The sequence below is a fragment of the Taudactylus pleione genome, unplaced genomic scaffold (assembly GCF_031769625.1).
Source record: "Taudactylus pleione unplaced genomic scaffold, aTauple2 ptg000825l, whole genome shotgun sequence".
In the NCBI taxonomy this organism is placed as follows: Eukaryota; Metazoa; Chordata; class Amphibia; order Anura; family Myobatrachidae; genus Taudactylus; species Taudactylus pleione.
In genome coordinates, this window is record NW_028285227.1 from 272,633 (window position 1) to 294,550 (window position 21,918).

The window sequence follows — 21,918 nt, forward strand, 5'->3', positions numbered from 1 at the left end:
GCACAGACACGCCTGCGTGCACACCACAGTTACCATCGGCCACCCCGTCACCACCCACAAACGGCACGATCTGTCACTCATGCTTGCGGAGCGTCTGTGTACAGGCTGCGAACGCTTCCCGATCGCATGGACTAGTTCACGCACACGCACTGCGTATTGTACGCATGCGCAGATTGCAAACATCGGCAGACTACGTGCGAATGCAGCCTTGCAAACAGGTCTGAATCAGGCCCTAAATGCGGATATTTGCCCATCCGCAGAGTCATCTTTCTGGCCGCATTGCGCCTTTCCAATCATTTGTTCAAGTAGCCGATGTCCTCGGCGGGCACTTGCGCCAATCCTATTCCCGGTGCAAGACATCTGTCTGATATCACAGGGACCTCCGTGTACATACAACTGAGCACAGCCCGCAATTCTATCTCTACACGCCCCCCGGAAATGCCATCACTAAACTCTACGCCTCCGTACAATCACCCCTTTGCCGCCCAGTTATGCCCATTCAACCGCCAACAGAGTTTAGCGCTGGCACACAAATCTGTGAGGCACATAGATACGTACACTCGGCTACAGATCAAGCGCAGTGGGAAGGACCGCAAGATTGGTCTAGAAAACGGTCTTCTGTTCAACTGTGCGTCACCGTTTTATCTGTTAAATGAATTGTGCAGAAATGACAGGTTCAAGTTTACACCCTGCAGACAGATTTTCATTTAAAAATTCATCAGAACAAGCAACATGGGTGTCCCAAACGTTTCCATGCGCAGGTATGGCGCGGGTATGGCGATTGGTTACAAGTTCCGCAATATTGTGTAATACCCTCAGTAAGAGAGGCGTGGTCAGTGGATGCAACGGCATTTAGGGTATTGATGGTTGGGTCCTTCTTGCTCCAGCACAGCAGCCCCGGTCCCACATTATAAAACGCCAACACTTCCGGCAGCCATTTTCTCAGAGCTGGAGAATTAGACAGAAAGAGAAATCTCATTATTCCTACGTTGGGGTCTGTGCTGTGGAAAACGTCAGATAATCCCCATTAAGGTCCTGGGAGGATTCTGATGAATATTTATTGGTTCAGCTTGTGACAAATTTTCCCAAATAGCCGGAGGGCGTTGTGTGTTGTCGCCTCGCAGACGGTCTCCGGTGACAGACCCTTTACATGGGCAATGTACTCACAGGGGATGTGAATGTTTGATGGTAGATTTCGTTCCTGGAATAAAAAAAAAAAAAAAGAAATGATGTGGAATTGCCATTTTCTTCAGTGATTAAACCAATGTCATTATAGTCTTGATACATTGTGCAGGTCACTGCTGGACAATAGAGACGTTTCAATGGAGGAACATTTAAAACCTGATTATTTAGATACCAACTGGGTAATTTACAAATATAGTTTAGGTTTGTACAGTGCAGTAACCCATAGCAACCGTTTGCATACTTTTGTTTTTTATCTACTGTGTACTAGACCAGCACTGAGTAACCGGTCATACCCCAAGGGCCGCCCTAAATCTGTCACAAGAACTGCACAATACACCTCATTTCACCATCACTTGCTTCAGTTGCCCCACATGCCACTCATATCCCCCACTTGTCACAAAATGCCCCCACAAGCACACAGACCACCACTTGCAATACAGTGCCCCCCACATGCTGCTCACATCCCGCACTTTCCATAATGTGCCCCCCAAGCACACAGACCACCACTTTCCATAATGTGCCCCCCAAGCACACAGACCACCACTTTCCATAATGTGCCCCCCAAGCACACAGACCACCACTTTCCATAATGTGGCCCCCAAGCACACAGACCACCACTTTCCATAATGTGCCCCCCAAGCACACAGACCACCACTTTCCATAATGTGCCCCCCAAGCACACAGACCACCACTTTCCATAATGTGCCCCCCAAGCACACAGACCACCACTTTCCATAATGTGCCCCCCAAGCACACAGACCACCACTTTCCATAATGTGCCCCCCAAGCACACAGACCACCACTTTCCATAATGTGCCCCCCAAGCACACAGACCACCACTTTCCATAATGTGCCCCCCCCCACATTGCCACCCATTACTCCCTACTGTACGTCTCAATGTTGCCCACTGCTCCATGACATGTGATATCTAGCTGTTGCTCTGGGTTACTGTGCTGGGCTCACTACAACTGGTGCTAGGTAATAACCTCCTGGGGGGAGATGTACTAAGCTCTGAAAAGTGATAAAGTGCAGAGTGATAAACCAGCAGCCACTCAGCTCCCAACTGCCATGTCACAGGCTGTGTTTGAAAAATGACAGTTGGGAGCTGAGTGGCTGCTGGTTTATCACTCTGCACTTTATCACTTTTCAGAGCTTAGTACATCTGGCCCCTGACCCTTTCTCTCGCTGCTGATGAACAGTGAGGGGGCAATAAGTACTTTGCTCCTTGTGCGCAGGGAATGGATACATTTAGTCTCCGGGTAATATACTCGTATTTGCCAGTTCGGCTGACATCTGTTTGCAATTATTTTGCCATGTTCTTCAGCACAAGCTGCCACCTTTATGCCTGTTACACATTACAATCACTATACCTGCGGGTTTGGTCCGAGCGCTGGGGAATCCGTCTCCAGACAGATGTTCTCCATTGGGATTTGTCTTATTAACTTTTCTCTCTGGAGTTCAGCAAAAACAATTAAGAATAAAATGAATTTAGCGTTTCAGGATCTTGTGTGATAAACTCTAAGGACCAGATTCAGCGGTGCACGGAGACGGGGGCCGCGCTTATACGCCAATGACACCACCGCCCACATGCAGCGCTGTACGCCTGTGAAAACCATCAAAACTTCAACCGCCCCTATGGTAGGTGCAAATTCCCCGACTGAACATGACGCCCTGTGTGAGCGGTTGTGTGTCTTTAGATGCAGCTGCTGTCAGCGTCACGCTCGCAACATGTTCGCGTCTGCCTAGCCCCCTCTTGTTACCTTCTAGGAACACCCGCTAAAAAACACGCTGCCCGCATCCAGTTTTGTTCTGCGTCTCGGTGCAGTAACAATCGGGATGCATGCGCAGTACCTAAAACATCGGCCATCTGCAGTCATATCGGCATAACGTGCGACTTTAAATCAGGTCCATTAACCCATCAGCTGCGCGCAATTCCGATGTTCCAGTAGCTGAGTGATCTTTTACTACTGCGCGTGTGCGACAAACCCTAAAAACTCCTAGGACGCATGCGCAGCACGGAATTTACGCACAAAGGCGCTGTTGTGATTGATACTCAGAATATAATGTCTCGGAAATGTACCGGGCGGTGACTGGGAGGGGACTAAGCAGACGAACGGAGATGGGAGTCTTATGGAACGCTGCGGGTGTGCTCATAAAAAACAGAGCTGAGTCTTTGTTTCTCCTGTGGTGTATTACATCACCAAACATCGAGAAATACACAATCGAGTTCCAAAACCATCACCGATGGAGTGAAAAAAAAAAAATCAAACAATCGTTTGCTGATGATCATCCCTACAAAATACAGAGACTGGCTATGGGACCTGAGAGGTAAGGAGACAATGCCAAAAGAGAAAAAGAGTGTCAGCTCTTGTGGCCATCTGTGTAAGACGTTGTCTGTAGGGCACATGTGCTGTAATCAGAAGATGGACTGTCAGAGAGACGGGTTTAGCATTTATCTCTGCTGCCGTTTTAAAACGATCAATCAAAGCCATCGATGATCGTCAGCTTTGACTCAATATATCCCTAGCTGTGATCGGTGAGTCGGTAAAGACTAAGGGCCTGATTCATTACTGATCGCAACTGCGATTACGCACGTAATTGTTGCATTCTTCGCATGCATCGCAGTGCGTGTGGGCGAACCGGCCACTGCAATCAAGACCGAATCGCAGATACCACGCAGACCCATCGCAGAGTGATAGGAAGTGCAGTTGTTTGGTGGTGACGGGGGGGGGGGGGGAGTGGGGTTGGTTGTCAAAACGCAGACGTGCCAGGGCATTAGAACGCTGATGCAGGGGCGTGCATAAATTGTCCACTGCGATGCCGTATGCAGCCTGAGGCCTCATAGCGTGTGATGAGGTTAGTAATTTCTATGTAAGTGTGTGTGAGGATGTGATGGTACTCCATGTTACTGATGGTGTCTCAGTCCTGTGTAATCACTGTGTGATGAGGTTAGTAATTCCTGAGTAAGGTCAGAGCCAGTGTAAGTGTGTGAGGATGTGATGGTACTCCATGTTACTGATGGTATCTCAGTCTTGTGTACTTACTGCGTGTGATGAGGTTAATAATTCCTGAGTAAGGTCAGAGCCTGTGTAAGTGTGTGTGAGGATGTGATGGTACTACATGTTACTGATGGTTTCTCAGTCTTGTGTAATCACTGCGTGTGATGAGGTTATTGATTCCTGAGTAAGGTCAGAGTCTGTGTAAGTGTGTGTGAGGCTGTGATGGTACTCCATGTTACCGATGGTGTCTCAGTCTTGTGTAATCACTGTGTGTGATGAGGTTAGTAATCCTGAGTAAGGTCAGAGCCTGTGTAAGTGTGTGTGAGGCTGTGATGGTACTCCATGTTACCGATGGTGTCTCAGTCTTGTGTAGTCACTGTGTGTGATGAGGTTAGTAATTCCTGAGTAAGGTCACAGCCTGTGTAAGTGTGTGTGAGGCTGTGATGGTACTCCATGTTACCGATGGTTTCTCAGTCTTGTGTAATCACTGTGTGTGATGAGGTTAGTACTTCCTGAGTAAGGTCAGAGCCTGTGTAAGTGTGTGTGAGGCTGTGATGGAACTCCATGTTACCGATGGTTTCTCCGTCTTGTGTAATCACTGTGTGTGATGAGGTTAGTAATTCCTGAGTAAGGTCAGAGCCTGTGTAAGTGTGTGTGAGGCTGTGATGGTACTCCATTTTACTGATGGTATCTCAGTCTTGTGTAATCACTGTGTGTGATGAGGTTAGTAATTCCTGAGTAAGGTCAGAGCCTGTGTAATTGTGTGTGAGGCTGTGATGGTACTCCATGTTACCGATGGTATCTCAGTCTTGTGTAATCACTGTGTGTGATGAGGTTAGTAATTCCTGAGTAAGGTCAGAGCTGTGTAAGTGTGTGTGAGGATGTGATGGTACTCCATGTTACCGATGGTATCTCAGTCTTGTGTAATCACTGTGTGTGATGAGGTTAGTAATTCCTGAGTAAGGTCAGAGCCTGTGTAAGTGTGTGTGAGGATGTGATGGTACTCCATGTTACTGATGGTATCTCAGTCTTGTGTAATCACTGTGTGTGATGAGGTTAGTAATTCCTGAGTAAGGTCAGAACCTGTGTAAGTGTGTGTGAGGCTGTGATGGTACTCCATGTTACCGATGGTTTCTCAGTCTTGTGTAATCACTGTGTGTGATGAGGTTAGTAATTCCTGAGTAAGGTCAGAGCCTGTGTAAGTGTGTGTGAGGCTGTGATGGTACTCCATGTTACCGATGGTATCTCAGTCTTGTGTAATCACTGTGTGTGATGAGGTTAGTAATTCCTGAGTAAGGTCAGAGCTGTGTAAGTGTGTGTGAGGATGTGATGGTACTCCTTGTTACTGATGGTATCTCAGTCTTGTGTAATCACTGTGTGTGATGAGGTTAGTAATTCCTGAGTAAGGTCAGAGCTGTGTAAGTGTGTGTGAGGATGTGATGGTACTCCATGTTACTGACGGTATCTCAGTCTTGTGTAATCACTGTGTGTGATGAGGTTAGTAATTCCTGAGTAAGGTCAGAGCCTGTGTAAGTCTGTGTGAGGCTGTGATGGTACTCCATGTTACCGATGGTATCTCAGTCTTGTGTAATCACTGTGTGTGATGAGGTTAGTAATTCCTGAGTAAGGTCAGAGCTGTGTAAGTGTGTGTGAGGATGTGATGGTACTCCATGTTACTGATGGAATCTCAGTCTTGTGTAATCACTGTGTGTGATGAGGTTAGTAATTCCTGAGTAAGGTCAGAACCTGTGTAAGTGTGTGTGAGGATGTGATGGTACTCCATGTTACTGATGGTATCTCAGTCTTGTGTAATCACTGTGTGTGATGAGGTTAGTAATTCCTGAGTAAGGTCAGAGCCTGTGTAAGTGGGTGTGAGGCTGTGATGGTACTCCATGTTACTGATGGTATCTCAGTCTTGTGTAATCACTGTGTGTGATTAGGTTAGTAATTCCTGAGTAAGGTCAGAGCCTGTGTAAGTGTGTGTGAGGATGTGATGGTACTCCATGTTACTGATGGTATCTCAGTCTTGTGTAATCACTGTGTGTGATGAGGTTAGTAATTCCTAAGTAAGGTCAGAGCATGTGTAAGTGTGCGTGAGGCTGTGATGGTACTCCATGTTACTGATGGTGTCTCAGTTTTGTATAATCACTGCGTGTGATGAGGTTAGTAATTCCTGAGTAAGGTCAGAGCCTGTGTAAGTGTGTGTGAGGCTGTGATGGTACTCCATGTTACTGATGGTGTCTCAGTCTTGTGTAATCACTGTGTGTGATGAGGTTAGTAATTCCTGAGTAAGGTCAGAGCCTGTGTAAGTGTGTGTGAGGCTGTGATGGTACTCCATGTTACTGATGGTATCTCAGTCTTGTGTAATCACTGTGTGTGATTAGGTTAGTAATTCCTGAGTAAGGTCAGAGCCTGTGTAAGTGTGTGTGAGGATGTGATGGTACTCCATGTTACTGATGGTATCTCAGTCTTGTGTAATCACTGTGTGTGATGAGGTTAGTAATTCCTGAGTAAGGTCAGAGCATGTGTAAGTGTGCGTGAGGCTGTGATGGTACTCCATGTTACTGATGGTGTCTCAGTCTTGTGTAGTCACTGTGTGTGATGAGGTTAGTAATTCCTGAGTAAGGTCAGAGCCTGTGTAAGTGTGTGTGAGGCTGTGATGGTACTCCATGTTACTGATGGTGTCTCAGTCTTGTGTAATCACTGCGTGTGATGAGGTTAGTAATTCCTGAGTAAGGTCAGAGCCTGTGTAAGTGTGTGTGAGGATGTGATGGTACTCCATGTTACTGATGGTATCTCAGTCTTGTGTAATCACTGTGTGTGATGAGGTTAGTAATTCCTGAGTAAGGTCAGAGCCTGTGTAAGTGTGTGTGAGGATGTGATGGTACTCCATGTTACTGATGGTATCTCAGTCTTGTGTAATCACTGCGTGTGATGAGGTTAGTAATTCCTGATTAAGGTCAGAGCCTGTGTAAGTGTGTGTGAGGCTGTGATGGTACTCCATGTTACTGATGGTGTCTCAGTCTTGTGTAGTCACTGTGTGTGATGAGGTTAGTAATTCCTGAGTAAGGTCAGAGCCTGTGTAAGTGTGTGTGAGGCTGTGATGGTACTCCATATTACTGATGGTGTCTCAGTCTTGTGTAATCACTGCGTGTGATGAGGTTAGTAATTCCTGAGTAAGGTCAGAGCCTGTGTAAGTGTGTGAGGATGTGATGGTACTCCATGTTACTGATGGTATCTCAGTCTTGTGTAATCACTGCGTGTGATGAGGTTAGTAAATCCTGAGTAAGGTCAGAGCCTGTGTAAGTGTGTGTGAGGCTGCGATGGTACTCCATGTTTCTGATGGTGTCTCAGTCTTGTGTAATCACTGTGTGTGATGAGGTCAGTAATTCCTGAGTAAGGTCAGAGCCTGTGTAAGTGTGTGTGAGGCTGTGATGGTACTCCATGTTACCGATGGTCTCTCAGTCTTGTGTAATCACTGCATGCGATGAGGTTAGTAAATCCTGAGTAAGGTCAGAGCCTGTGTAAGTGTGTGTGAGGCTGTGATGGTACTCCATGTTACTGATGGTATCTCAGTCCTGAGTAATCACTGTGTGTGATGAGGTTAGTAATTCCTGAGTAAGGTCAGAGCCTGTGTAAGTGTGTGTGAGGATGTGATGGTACTCCATGTTACTGATGATCTCTCAGTCTTGTGTAGTCACTGTGTGTGATGAGGTTAGTAATTCCTGAGTAAGGTCAGAGCATGTGTAAGTGTGCATGAGGCTGTGATGGTACTCCATGTTACTGATGGTGTCTCAGTCTTGTGTAGTCACTGTGTGTGATGAGGTTAGTAATTCCTGAGTAAGGTCAGAGCCTGTGTAAGTGTGTGTGAGGCTGTGATGGTACTCCATGTTACTGATGGTGTCTCAGTCTTGTGTAATCACTGCGTGTGATGAGGTTAGTAATTCCTGAGTAAGGTCAGAGCCTGTGTAAGTGTGTGTGAGGATGTGATGGTACTCCATGTTACTGATGGTATCTCAGTCTTGTGTAATCACTGTGTGTGATGAGGTTAGTAATTCCTGAGTAAGGTCAGAGCCTGTGTAAGTGTGTGTGAGGATGTGATGGTACTCCATGTTACTGATGGTATCTCAGTCTTGTGTAATCACTGCGTGTGATGAGGTTAGTAATTCCTGATTAAGGTCAGAGCCTGTGTAAGTGTGTGTGAGGCTGTGATGGTACTCCATGTTACTGATGGTGTCTCAGTCTTGTGTAGTCACTGTGTGTGATGAGGTTAGTAATTCCTGAGTAAGGTCAGAGCCTGTGTAAGTGTGTGTGAGGCTGTGATGGTACTCCATATTACTGATGGTGTCTCAGTCTTGTGTAATCACTGTGTGTGATGATGTTAGTAATTCCTGAGTAAGGTCAGAGCCTGTGTAAGTGTGTGAGGATGTGATGGTACTCCATGTTACTGATGGTATCTCAGTCTTGTGTAATCACTGCGTGTGATGAGGTTAGTAAATCCTGAGTAAGGTCAGAGCCTGTGTAAGTGTGTGTGAGGCTGCGATGGTACTCCATGTTTCTGATGGTATCTCAGTCTTGTGTAATCACTGTGTGTGATGAGGTCAGTAATTCCTGAGTAAGGTCAGAGCCTGTGTAAGTGTGTGTGAGGCTGTGATGGTACTCCATGTTACCGATGGTCTCTCAGTCTTGTGTAATCACTGCATGCGATGAGGTTAGTAAATCCTGAGTAAGGTCAGAGCCTGTGTAAGTGTGTGTGAGGCTGTGATGGTACTCCATGTTACCGATGGTGTCTCAGTCTTGTGTAGTCACTGTGTGTGATGAGGTTAGTAATTCCTGAGTAAGGTCACAGCCTGTGTAAGTGTGTGTGTGGCAGCGATGGTACTCCATGTTACTGATGGTATCTCAGTCTTGTGTAATCACTGTGTGTGATGAGGTTAGTAATTCCTGAGTAAGGTCAGAGCCTGTGTAAGTGTGTGTGAGGCTGTGATGGTACTCCATGTTACTGATGGTATCTCAGTCTTGTGTAATCACTGTGTGTGATGAGGTTAGTAATTCCTGAGTAAGGTCAGAGCCTGTGTAAGTGTGTGTGAGGATGTGATGGTACTCCATGTTACTGATGATCTCTCAGTCTTGTGTAGTCACTGTGTGTGATGAGGTTAGTAATTCCTGAGTAAGGTCAGAGCCTGTGTAAGTGTGTGAGGATGTGATGGTACTCCATGTTACTGATGGTTTCTCAGTCTTGTGTAATCACTGCGTGTGATGAGGTTATTGATTCCTGAGTAAGGTCAGAGCCTGTGTAAGTGTGTGTGAGGATGTGATGGTACTCCATGTTACTGATGGTGTCTCCGTCTTGTGCAGTCACTGTGTGTGATGAGGCTAGTAATTGCTGAGTAAGGTCAGAGCCTGTGTAAGTGTGTGTGAGGCTGTGATGGTACTCCATGTTACTGATGGTCTCTCAGTCTTGTGTAATCACTGTGTGTGATGAGGTTAGTAATTCCTGAGTACGGTCAGAGCCTGTGTAAGTGTGTGTGAGGCTGTGATGGTACTCCATGTTACTGATGGTTTCTCAGTCTTGTGTAATCACTGTGTGTGATGAGGTTAGTAATTCCTGAGTAAGGTCAGAGCCTGTGTAGGTGTGTGTGAGGCTGTGATGGTACTCCATGTTACCGATGGTATCTCAGTCTTGTGTAATCACTGTGTGTGATGGGTAGTAATTCCTGAGTAAGGTCAGAGCCGGTGTAAGTGTGTGAGGATGTGATGGTACTCCATGTTACTGATGGTTTCTCAGTCTTGTGTAATCACTGCGTGTGATGAGGTTATTGATTCCTGAGTAAGGTCAGAGCCTGTGTAAGTGTGTGTGAGGATATGATGGTACTCCATGTTACTGATGGTATCTCAGTCTTGTGTAATCACTGCGTGTGATGAGGTTAGTAATTGCTGAGTAAGGTCAGAGCCTGTGTAAGTGTGTGTGAGGATGTGATGGTACTCCATGTTACTGATGGTTTCTCAGTCTTGTGTAATCACTGTGTGTGATGAGGTTAATAATTCCTGAGTAAGGTCAGAGCCTGAGCAAGTGTGTGTGAGGCTGTGATGGTACTCCATGTTACCGATGGTGTCTCAGTCTTGTGTAGTCACTGTGTGTGATTAGGTTAGTAATTTCTGAGTAAGGTCACAGCCTGTGTAAGTGTGTGTGAGGCTGTGATGGTACTCCATGTTACCGATGGTATCTCAGTCTTGTGTAATCACTGTGTGTGATGAGGTTAGTAATTCCTGAGTAAGGTCAGAGCCTGTGTAATTGTGTGTGAGGCTGTGATGGTACTCCATGTTACCGATGGTATCTCAGTCTTGTGTAATCACTGTGTGTGATGAGGTTAGTAATTCCTGAGTAAGGTCAGAGCCTGTGTAAGTGTGTGTGAGGATGTGATGGTACTCCATGTTACTGATGGTATCTCAGTCTTGTGTAATCACTGTGTGTGATGAGGTTAGTAATTCCTGAGTAAGGTCAGAGCCTGTGTAATTGTGTGTGAGGCTGTGATGGTACTCCATGTTACCGATGGTTTCTCAGTCTTGTGTAATCACTGTGTGTGATGAGGTTAGTAATTCCTGAGTAAGGTCAGAACCTGTGAAAGTGTGTGTGAGGCTGTGATGGTACTCCATGTTACTGATGGTATATCAGTCTTGTGTAATCACTGTGTGTGATGAGGTTAGTAATTCCTGAGTAAGGTCAGAGCCTGTGCAATTGTGCGTGAGGCTGTGATGGTACTCCATGTTACCGATGGTATCTCAGTCTTGTGTAATCACTGTGTGTGATCAGGTTAGTAATTCCTGAGTAAGGTCAGAGCCTGTGTAAGTGTGCGTGAGGATGTGATGGTACTCCATGTTACCGATGGTATCTCAGTCTTGTGTAATCACTCTGTGTGATGAGGTTAGTAATTCCTGAGTAAGGTCAGAGCCTGTGTAATTGTGTGTGAGGCTGTGATGGTACTCCATGTTACCGATGGTTTCTCAGTCTTGTGTAATCACTGTGTGTGATGAGGTTAGTAATTCCTGAGTAAGGTCAGAGCCTGTGTAAGTGTGTGTGAGGCTGTGATGGTACTCCATGTTACTGATGGTATCTCAGTCTTGTGTACTCACTGTGTGTGATGAGGTTAGTAATTCCTGAGTAAGGTCAGAGCCTGTGTAAGTGTGTGTGAGGCTGTGATGGTACTCCACGTTACTGATGGTGTCTCAGTCTTGTGTAATCACTGCGTTTGATGAGGTTAGTAATTCCTGAGTAAGGTCAGAGCCTGTGTAAGTGTGTGTGAGGATGTGATGGTACTCCATGTTACTGATGGTATCTCAGTCTTGTGTAATCACTGTGTGTGATTAGGTTAGTAATTCCTGAGTAAGGTCAGAGCCTGTGTAAGTGTGTGTGAGGATGTGATGGTACTCCATGTTACTGATGGTGTCTCAGTCTTGTGTAATCACTGCGTGTGATGAGGTTAGTAATTCCTGAGTAAGGTCAGAGCCTGTGTAAGTGTGTGTGAGGCTGTGATGGTACTCCATGTTACTGATGGTGTCTCAGTCTTGTGTAGTCACTGTGTGTGATGAGGTTAGTAATTCCTGAGTAAGGTCAGAGCCTGTGTAAGTGTGTGTGAGGCTGTGATGGTACTCCATGTTACTGATGGTATCTCAGTCTTGTGTAATCACTGTGTGTGATGAGGTTAGTAATTCCTGAGTAAGGTCAGAACCTGTGTAAGTGTGTGTGAGGCTGTGATGGTACTCCATGTTACTGATGGTATCTCAGTCTTGTGTAATCACTGTGTGTGATGAGGTTAGTAATTCCTGAGTAAGGTCAGAGCTGTGTAAGTGTGTGTGAGGATGTGATGGTACTCCATGTTACTGATGGTATCTCAGTCTTGTGTAATCACTGTGTGTGATGAGGTTAGTAATTCCTGAGTAAGGTCAGAACCTGTGTAAGTGTGTGTGAGGATGTGATGGTACTCCATGTTACTGATGGTATCTCAGTCTTGTGTAATCACTGTGTGTGATGGTTAGTAATTCCTGAGTAAGGTCAGAGCCTGTGTAAGTGTGTGTGAGGCTGTGATGGTACTCCATGTTACTGATGGTGTCTCAGTCTTGTGTAGTCACTGTGTGTGATGAGGTTAGTAATTCCAGAGTAAGGTCAGAGCCTGTGTAAGTGTGTGTGAGGCTGTGATGGTACTCCATGTTACTGATGGTCTCTCAGTCTTGTGTAATCACTGCGTGTGATGAGGTTAGTACTTCCAGAGTAAGGTCAGAGCCTGTGTAAGTGTGTGTGAGGCTGTGATGGTACTCCATGTTACCGATGGTTTCTCAGTCTTGTGTAATCACTGCGTGTGATGAGGTTAGTAATTCCTAAGTAAGGTCAGAGCCTGTGTAAGTGTGTGTGAGGCTGTGATGGCACTCCATGTTACTGATGGTCTCTCAGTCTTGTGTAATCACTGTGTTTGATGAGATTAGTAATTCCTGAGTAAGGTCAGAGCCTGTGTAAGTGTGTGTGAGGATGTGATGGTACTCCATGTTACTGATGGTGTCTCAGTCTTGTGTAATCACTGTGTGTGATGAGGTTAGTAATTCCTGAGTAAGGTCAGAGCCTGTGTAAGTGTGTGTGAGGCTGTGATGGTACTCCATGTTACTGATGGTTTCTCAGTCTTGTGTAATCACTGCGTGTGATGAGGTTAGTAATTCCTGAGTAAGGTCAGAGCCTGTGTAAGTGTGTGTGAGGCTGTGATGGTACTCCATGTTACTGATGGTGTCTCAGTCTTGTGTAGTCACTGCGTGTGATGAGGTTAGAAATTCCTGAGTAAGGTCAGAGCCTGTGTAATTGTGTGTGAGGATGTGATGGTACTCCATGTTACTGATGGTCTCTCAGTCTTGTGTAATCACTGTGTGTGATGAGGTTAGTATTCCTGAGTAAGGTCAGAGCCTGTGTAAGTGTGTGAGGATTTGATGGTACTCCATGTTACTGATGGTGTCTCAGTCTTGTGTAATCACTGTGTGTGATGAGGTCAGTAATTCCTGAGTAAGGTCAGAGCCGGTGTAAGTGTGTGTGAGGAAGTGATGGTACTCCTTGTTACTGATGGTATCTCAGTCTTGTGTAATCACTGTGTGTGATGAGGTTAGTAATTCCTGAGTAAGGTCAGAGCCTGTGTAAGTGTGTGTGAGGATGTGATGGTACTCCATGTTACTGATGGTATCTCAGTCTTGTGTAGTCACTGTGTGTGATGAGGTTAGTAATTCCTGAGTAAGGTCAGAGCCTGTGTAAGTGTGTGTGAGGCTGTGATGGTACTCCATGTTACTGATGGTATCTCAGTCTTGTGTAGTCACTGTGTGTGATGAGGTTAGTAATTCCTGAGTAAGGTCAGAGCCTGTGTAAGTGTGTGTGAGGCTGTGATGGTAATCCATGTTACCGATGGTATCTCAGTCTTGTGTAATCACTGTGTGTGATGAGGTTAGTAATTCCTGAGTAAGGTCAGAGCCTGTGTAGGTGTGTGTGAGGCTGTGATGGTACTCCATCTTACCGATGGTATCTCAGTCTTGTGTAATCACTGTGTGTGACGGTTAGTAATTCCTGAGTAAGGTCAGAGCCTCTGTAAGTGTGTTTGAAGCTGTGATGGTACTCCATGTTACTGATGGTGTCTCAGTCTTGTGTAGTCACTGTGTGTGATGAGGTTAGTAATTTTTGAGTAAGGTCAGAGCCTGTGTAAGTGTGTGTGAGGCTGTGATGGTACTCCATGTTACTGATGGTCTCTCAGTCTTGTGTAATCACTGTGTGTGATGAGGTTAGTAATTCCTGAGTACGGTCAGAGCCTGTGTAAGTGTGTGTGAGGCTGTGATAGTACTCCATGTTACTGATGGTTTCTCAGTCTTGTGTAATCACTGTGTGTGATGAGGTTAGTAATTCCTGAGTAAGGTCAGAGCCTGTGTAGGTGTGTGTGAGGCTGTGATGGTACTCCATGTTACCGATGGTATCTCAGTCTTGTGTAATCACTGTGTGTGATGGTTAGTAATTCCTGAGTAAGGTCAGAGCCAGTGTAAGTGTGTGAGGCTGTGATGGTACTCCATGTTACTGATGGTGTCTCAGTCTTGTGTAGTCACTGTGTGTGATGAGGTTAGTAATTCCTGAGTAAGGTCAGAGCCTGTGTAAGTGTGTGTGAGGCTGTGATGGTACTCCATGTTACTGATGGTCTCTCAGTCTTGTGTAATCACTGCGTGTGATGAGGTTAGTAATTCCTGAGTAAGGTCAGAGCCTGTGTAAGTGTGTGTGAGGCTGTGATGGTACTCCATGTTACTGATGGTGTCTCAGTCTTGTGTAATCACTGTGTGTGATGAGGTTAGTAATTCCTGAGTAAAGTCAGAGCCTGTGTAAGTGTGTGTGAGGATGTGATGGTACTCCATGTTACTGATGGTGTCTCAGTCTTGTGTAATCACTGTGTGTGATGAGGTTAGTAATTCCTGAGTAAGGTCAGAGCCTGTGTAAGTGTGTGTGAGGCTGTGATGGTACTCCATGTTACTGATGGTATCTCAGTCTTGTGTAATCACTGTGTGTGATGAGGTTAGTAATTCCTGAGTAAGGTCAGAACCTGTGTAAGTGTGTGTGAGGATGTGATGGTACTCCATGTTACTGATGGTATCTCAGTCTTGTGTAATCACTGTGTGTGATGGTTAGTAATTCCTGAGTAAGGTCAGAGCCTGTGTAAGTGTGTGTGAGGCTGTGATGGTACTCCATGTTACTGATGGTGTCTCAGTCTTGTGTAGTCACTGTGTGTGATGAGGTTAGTAATTCCAGAGTAAGGTCAGAGCCTGTGTAAGTGTGTGTGAGGCTGTGATGGTACTCCATGTTACTGATGGTCTCTCAGTCTTGTGTAATCACTGCGTGTGATGAGGTTAGTACTTCCAGAGTAAGGTCAGAGCCTGTGTAAGTGTGTGTGAGGCTGTGATTGTACTCCATGTTACTGATGGTATCTCAGTCTTGTGTAATCACTGTGTGTGATGGTTATTAATTCCTGAGTAAGGTCAGAGCCTGTGTAAGTGTGTGTGTGAGGCTGTGATGGTACTCCATGTTACTGATGGTGTCTCAGTCTTGTGTAATCACTGTGTGTGATGAGGTTAGTAATTCCTGAGTAAGGTCAGAGCCTGTGTAAGTGTGTGTGAGGCTGTGATGGTACTCCATGTTACTGATGGTGTCTCAGTCTTGTGTAGTCACTGTGTGTGATGAGGTTAGTAATTCCTGAGTAAGGTCAGAGCCTGTGTAAGTGTGTGTGAGGCTGTGATGGTACTCCATGTTACTGATGGTATCTCAGTCTTGTGTAATCACTGTGTGTGATGAGGTTAGTAATTCCTGAGTAAGGTCAGAACCTGTGTAAGTGTGTGTGAGGCTGTGATGGTACTCCATGTTACTGATGGTATCTCAGTCTTGTGTAATCACTGTGTGTGATGAGGTTAGTAATTCCTGAGTAAGGTCAGAGCTGTGTAAGTGTGTGTGAGGATGTGATGGTACTCCATGTTACTGATGGTATCTCAGTCTTGTGTAATCACTGTGTGTGATGAGGTTAGTAATTCCTGAGTAAGGTCAGAACCTGTGTAAGTGTGTGTGAGGATGTGATGGTACTCCATGTTACTGATGGTATCTCAGTCTTGTGTAATCACTGTGTGTGATGGTTAGTAATTCCTGAGTAAGGTCAGAGCCTGTGTAAGTGTGTGTGAGGCTGTGATGGTACTCCATGTTACTGATGGTGTCTCAGTCTTGTGTAGTCACTGTGTGTGATGAGGTTAGTAATTCCAGAGTAAGGTCAGAGCCTGTGTAAGTGTGTGTGAGGCTGTGATGGTAGTCCATGTTACTGATGGTCTCTCAGTCTTGTGTAATCACTGCGTGTGATGAGGTTAGTACTTCCAGAGTAAGGTCAGAGCCTGTGTAAGTGTGTGTGAGGCTGTGATGGTACTCCATGTTACTGATGGTTTCTCAGTCTTGCGTAATCACTGTGTGTGATGAGGTTAGTAATTCCTGAGTAAGGTCAGAGCCTGTGTAAGTGTGTGTGAGGCTGTGATGGTACTGCATGTTACTGATGGTATCTCAGTCTTGTGTAATCACTGTGTGTGATGAGGTTAGTAATTCCTGATTAAGGTCAGAGCCTGTGTAATTGTGTGTGAGGATGTGATGGTACTCCATGTTACTGATGGTTTCTCAGTCTTGTGTAGTCACTGTGTGTGATGAGGTTAGTAATTACTGAGTAAGGTCAGAGCTTGTGTAAGTGTGTGTGAGGCTGTGATTGTACTCCATGTTACTGATGGTATCTCAGTCTTGTGTAATCACTGTGGGTGATGGTTAGTAATTCCTGAGTAAGGTCAGAGCCTGTGTAAGTGTGTGTGTGAGGCTGTGATGGTACTCCATGTTACTGATGGTGTCTCAGTCTTGTGTAGTCACTGTGTGTGATGAGGTTAGTAATTCCTGAGTAAGGTCAGAGACTGTGTAAGTGTGTGTGAGGCTGTGATGGTACTCCATGTTACCGATGGTTTCTCAGTCTTGTGTAATCACTGCGTGTGATGAGGTTAGTAATTCCTAAGTAAGGTCAGAGCCTGTGTAAGTGTGTGTGAGGCTGTGATGGCACTCCATGTTACTGATGGTCTCTCAGTCTTGTGTAATCACTGTGTTTGATGAGATTAGTAATTCCTGAGTAAGGTCAGAGCCTGTGTAAGTGTGTGTGAGGATGTGATGGTACTCCATGTTACTGATGGTGTCTCAGTCTTGTGTAATCACTGTGTGTGATGAGGTTAGTAATTCCTGAGTAAGGTCAGAGCCTGTGTAAGTGTGTGTGAGGCTGTGATGGTACTCCATGTTACTGATGGTGTCTCAGTCTTGTATAATCACTGTGTGTGATGAGGTTAGTAATTCCTGAGTAAGGTCAGAGAATGTGTAAGTGTGTGTGAGGATGTGATGGTACTCCATGTTACTGATGGTTTCTCAGTCTTGTGTAATCACTGCGTGTGATGAGGTTAGTAATTCCTGAGTAAGGTCAGAGCCTGTGTAAGTGTGTGTGAGGCTGTGATGGTACTCCATGTTACTGATGGTGTCTCAGTCTTGTGTAGTCACTGCGTGTGATGAGGTTAGAAATTCCTGAGTAAGGTCAGAGCCTGTGTAATTGTGTGTGAGGATGTGATGGTACTCCATGTTACTGATGGTCTCTCAGTCTTGTGTAATCACTGTGTGTGATGAGGTTAGTATTCCTGAGTAAGGTCAGAGCCTGTGTAAGTGTGTGAGGATTTGATGGTACTCCATGTTACTGATGGTGTCTCAGTCTTGTGTAATCACTGTGTGTGATGAGGTCAGTAATTCCTGAGTAAGGTCAGAGCCGGTGTAAGTGTGTGTGAGGAAGTGATGGTACTCCATGTTACTGATGGTATCTCAGTCTTGTGTAGTCACTGTGTGTGATGAGGTTAGTAATTCCTGAGTAAGGTCAGAGCCTGTGTAAGTGTGTGTGAGGCTGTGATGGTAATCCATGTTACCGATGGTATCTCAGTCTTGTGTAATCACTGTGTGTGATGAGGTTAGTAATTCCTGAGTAAGGTCAGAGAATGTGTAGGTGTGTGTGAGGCTGTGATGGTACTCCATCTTACCGATGGTATCTCAGTCTTGTGTAATCACTGTGTGTGACGGTTAGTAATTCCTGAGTAAGGTCAGAGCCTCTGTAAGTGTGTTTGAAGCTGTGATGGTACTCCATGTTACTGATGGTGTCTCAGTCTTGTGTAGTCACTGTGTGTGATGAGGTTAGTAATTCTTGAGTAAGGTCAGAGCCTGTGTAAGTGTGTGTGAGGCTGTGATGGTACTCCATGTTACTGATGGTCTCTCAGTCTTGTGTAATCACTGTGTGTGATGAGGTTAGTAATTCCTGAGTACGGTCAGAGCCTGTGTAAGTGTGTGTGAGGCTGTGATAGTACTCCATGTTACTGATGGTTTCTCAGTCTTGTGTAATCACTGTGTGTGATGAGGTTAGTAATTCCTGAGTAAGGTCAGAGCCTGTGTAGGTGTGTGTGAGGCTGTGATGGTACTCCATGTTACCGATGGTATCTCAGTCTTGTGTAATCACTGTGTGTGATGGTTAGTAATTCCTGAGTAAGGTCAGAGCCAGTGTAAGTGTGTGTGAGGCTGTGATGGTACTCCATGTTACTGATGGTCTCTCAGTCTTGTGTAGTCACTGTGTGTGATGAGGTTAGTAATTCCTGAGTAAGGTCAGAGCCTGTGTAAGTGTGTGTGAGGCTGTGATGGTACTCCATGTTACTGATGGTCTCTCAGTCTTGTGTAATCACTGCGTGTGATGAGGTTAGTAATTCCTGAGTAAGGTCAGAGCCTGTGTAAGTGTGTGTGGGCTGTGAAGGTACTCCATGTTACTGATGGTGTCTCAGTCTTGTGTAATCACTGTGTGTGATGAGGTTAGTAATTCCTGAGTAAAGTCAGAGCCTGTGTAAGTGTGTGTGAGGATGTGATTGTACTCCATGTTACTGATGGTATCTCAGTCTTGTGTAGTCACTGTGTGTGATGAGGTTAGTAATTCCTGAGTAAGGTCAGAGCCTGTGTAAGTGTGTGTGAGGCTGTGATGGTACTCCATGTTACTGATGGTGTCTCAGTCTTGTGTAGTCACTGCGTGTGATGAGGTTAGTAATTCCTGAGTAAGGTCAGAGCCTGTGTAATTTTGTGTGAGGATGTGATGGTACTCCATGTTACTGATGGTCTCTCAGTCTTGTGTAATCACTGCGTGTGATGAGGTTAGTACTTCCAGAGTAAGGTCAGAGCCTGTGTAAGTGTGTGTGAGGCTGTGATGGTACTCCATGTTACTGATGGTTTCTCAGTCTTGCGTAATCACTGTGTGTGATGAGGTTAGTAATTCCTGAGTAAGGTCAGAGCCTGTGTAAGTGTGTGTGAGGCTGTGATGGTACTGCATGTTACTGATGGTATCTCAGTCTTGTGTAATCACTGTGTGTGATGAGGTTAGTAATTCCTGAGTAAGGTCAGAGCCTGTGTAATTGTGTGTGAGGATGTGATGGTACTCCATGTTACTGATGGTTTCTCAGTCTTGTGTAGTCACTGTGTGTGATGAGGTTAGTAATTACTGAGTAAGGTCAGAGCCTTTGTAAGTGTGTGTGAGGCTGTGATTGTACTCCATGTTACTGATGGTATCTCAGTCTTGTGTAATCACTGTGTGTGATGGTTATTAATTCCTGAGTAAGGTCAGAGCCTGTGTAAGTGTGTGTGTGAGGCTGTGATGGTACTCCATGTTACTGATGGTGTCTCAGTCTTGTGTAATCACTGTGTGTGATGAGGTTAGTAATTCCTGAGTAAGGTCAGAGCCTGTGTAAGTGTGTGTGAGGCTGTGATGGTAATCCATGTTACCGATGGTATCTCAGTCTTGTGTAATCACTGTGTGTGATGAGGTTAGTAATTCCTGAGTAAGGTCAGAGCCTGTGTAGGTGTGTGTGAGGCTGTGATGGTACTCCATCTTACCGATGGTATCTCAGTCTTGTGTAATCACTGTGTGTGATGGTTAGTAATTCCTGAGTAAGGTCAGAGCCTCTGTAAGTGTGTTTGAAGCTGTGATGGTACTCCATGTTACTGATGGTGTCTCAGTCTTGTGTAGTCACTGTGTGTGATGAGGTTAGTAATTCTTGAGTAAGGTCAGAGCCTGTGTAAGTGTGTGTGAGGCTGTGATGGTACTCCATGTTACTGATGGTCTCTCAGTCTTGTGTAATCACTGTGTGTGATGAGGTTAGTAATTCCTGAGTACGGTCAGAGCCTGTGTAAGTGTGTGTGAGGCTGTGATGGTACTCCATGTTACTGATGGTTTCTCAGTCTTGTGTAATCACTGTGTGTGATGAGGTTAGTAATTCCTGAGTAAGGTCAGAGCCTGTGTAGGTGTGTGTGAGGCTGTGATGGTACTCCATGTTACCGATGGTATCTCAGTCTTGTGTAATCACTGTGTGTGATGGTTAGTAATTCCTGAGTAAGGTCAGAGCCAGTGTAAGTGTGTGTGAGGCTGTGATGGTACTCCATGTTACTGATGGTGTCTCAGTCTTGTGTAGTCACTGTGTGTGATGAGGTTAGTAATTCCTGAGTAAGGTCAGAGCCTGTGTAAGTGTGTGTGAGGCTGTGATGGTACTCCATGTTACTGATGGTCTCTCAGTCTTGTGTAATCACTGCGTGTGATGAGGTTAGTAATTCCTGAGTAAGGTCAGAGCCTGTGTAAGTGTGTGTGAGGCTGTGATGGTACTCCATGTTACTGATGGTGTCTCAGTCTTGTGTAATCACTGTGTGTGATGAGGTTAGTAATTCCTGAGTAAGGTCAGAGCCTCTGTAAGTGTGTTTGAAGCTGTGATGGTACTCCATGTTACTGATGGTGTCTCAGTCTTGTGTAGTCACTGTGTGTGATGAGGTTAGTAATTCTTGAGTAAGGTCAGAGCCTGTGTAAGTGTGTGTGAGGCTCTGATGGTACTCCATGTTACTGATGGTCTCTCAGTCTTGTGTAATCACTGTGTGTGATGAGGTTAGTAATTCCTGAGTACGGTCAGAGCCTGTGTAAGTGTGTGTGAGGCTGTGATGGTACTCCATGTTACTGATGGTTTCTCAGTTTTGTGTAATCACTGTGTGTGATGAGGTTAGTAATTCCTGAGTAAGGTCAGAGCCTGTGTAGGTGTGTGTGAGGCTGTGATGGTACTCCATGTTACCGATGGTATCTCAGTCTTGTGTAATCACTGTGTGTGATGGTTAGTAATTCCTGAGTAAGGTCAGAGCCAGTGTAAGTGTGTGTGAGGCTGTGATGGTACTCCATGTTACTGATGGTGTCTCAGTCTTGTGTAGTCACTGTGTGTGATGAGGTTAGTAATTCCTGAGTAAGGTCAGAGCCTGTGTAAGTGTGTGTGAGGCTGTGATGGTACTCCATGTTACTGATGGTCTCTCAGTCTTGTGTAATCACTGCGTGTGATGAGGTTAGTAATTCCTGAGTAAGGTCAGAGCCTGTGTAAGTGTGTGTGAGGCTGTGATGGTACTCCATGTTACTGATGGTGTCTCAGTCTTGTGTAATCACTGTGTGTGATGAGGTTAGTAATTCCTGAGTAAGGTCAGAGCCTGTGTTAGTGTGTGTGAGGATGTGATGGTACTCCATGTTACTGATGGTGTCTCAGTCTTGTGTAATCACTGTGTGTGATGAGGTTAGTAATTCCTGAGTAAGGTCAGAGCCTGTGTAAGTGTGTGTGAGGCTGTGATGGTACTCCATGTTACTGATGGTTTCTCAGTCTTGTGTAATCACTGCGTGTGATGAGGTTAGTAATTCCTGAGTAAGGTCAGAGCCTGTGTAAGTGTGTGTGAGGCTGTGATGGTACTCCATGTTACTGATGGTTTCTCAGTCTTGTGTAATCACTGCGTGTGATGAGGTTAGTAATTCCTGAGTAAGGTCAGAGCCTGTGTAAGTGTGTGTGAGGCTGTGATGGTACTCCATGTTACTGATGGTGTCTCAGTCTTGTGTAGTCACTGCGTGTGATGAGGTTAGTAATTCCTGAGTAAGGTCAGAGCCTGTGTAATTTTGTGTGAGGATGTGATGGTACTCCATGTTACTGATGGTCTCTCAGTCTTGTGTAATCACTGTGTGTGATGAGGTTAGTATTCCTGAGTAAGGTCAGAGCCTGTGTAAGTGTGTGAGGATTTGATGGTACTCCATGTTACTGATGG

The 21,918-nt window shown here is 45.4% G+C and overlaps 1 protein-coding gene across 1 annotated transcript in view; it reads right to left on the reverse strand.

Moving 5' to 3' along the window:
- Positions 1-630: 630 nt before the first annotated feature.
- Positions 631-21,918, reverse strand: part of LOC148474628 (putative deoxyribonuclease tatdn3-A) — a 105,944-nt gene continuing 84,656 nt past the window's right edge. Inside the window, exons 9-10 of the mRNA XM_088458317.1 lie at positions 2,556-2,636; positions 631-1,201 (exon numbers count right to left, since the gene is read on the reverse strand). Coding sequence (XP_088314443.1) covers positions 1,058-1,201; positions 2,556-2,636 — 225 coding nt within the window. The 3' untranslated portion in view covers positions 631-1,057. The remainder of the gene's footprint in view (positions 1,202-2,555; positions 2,637-21,918) is intronic.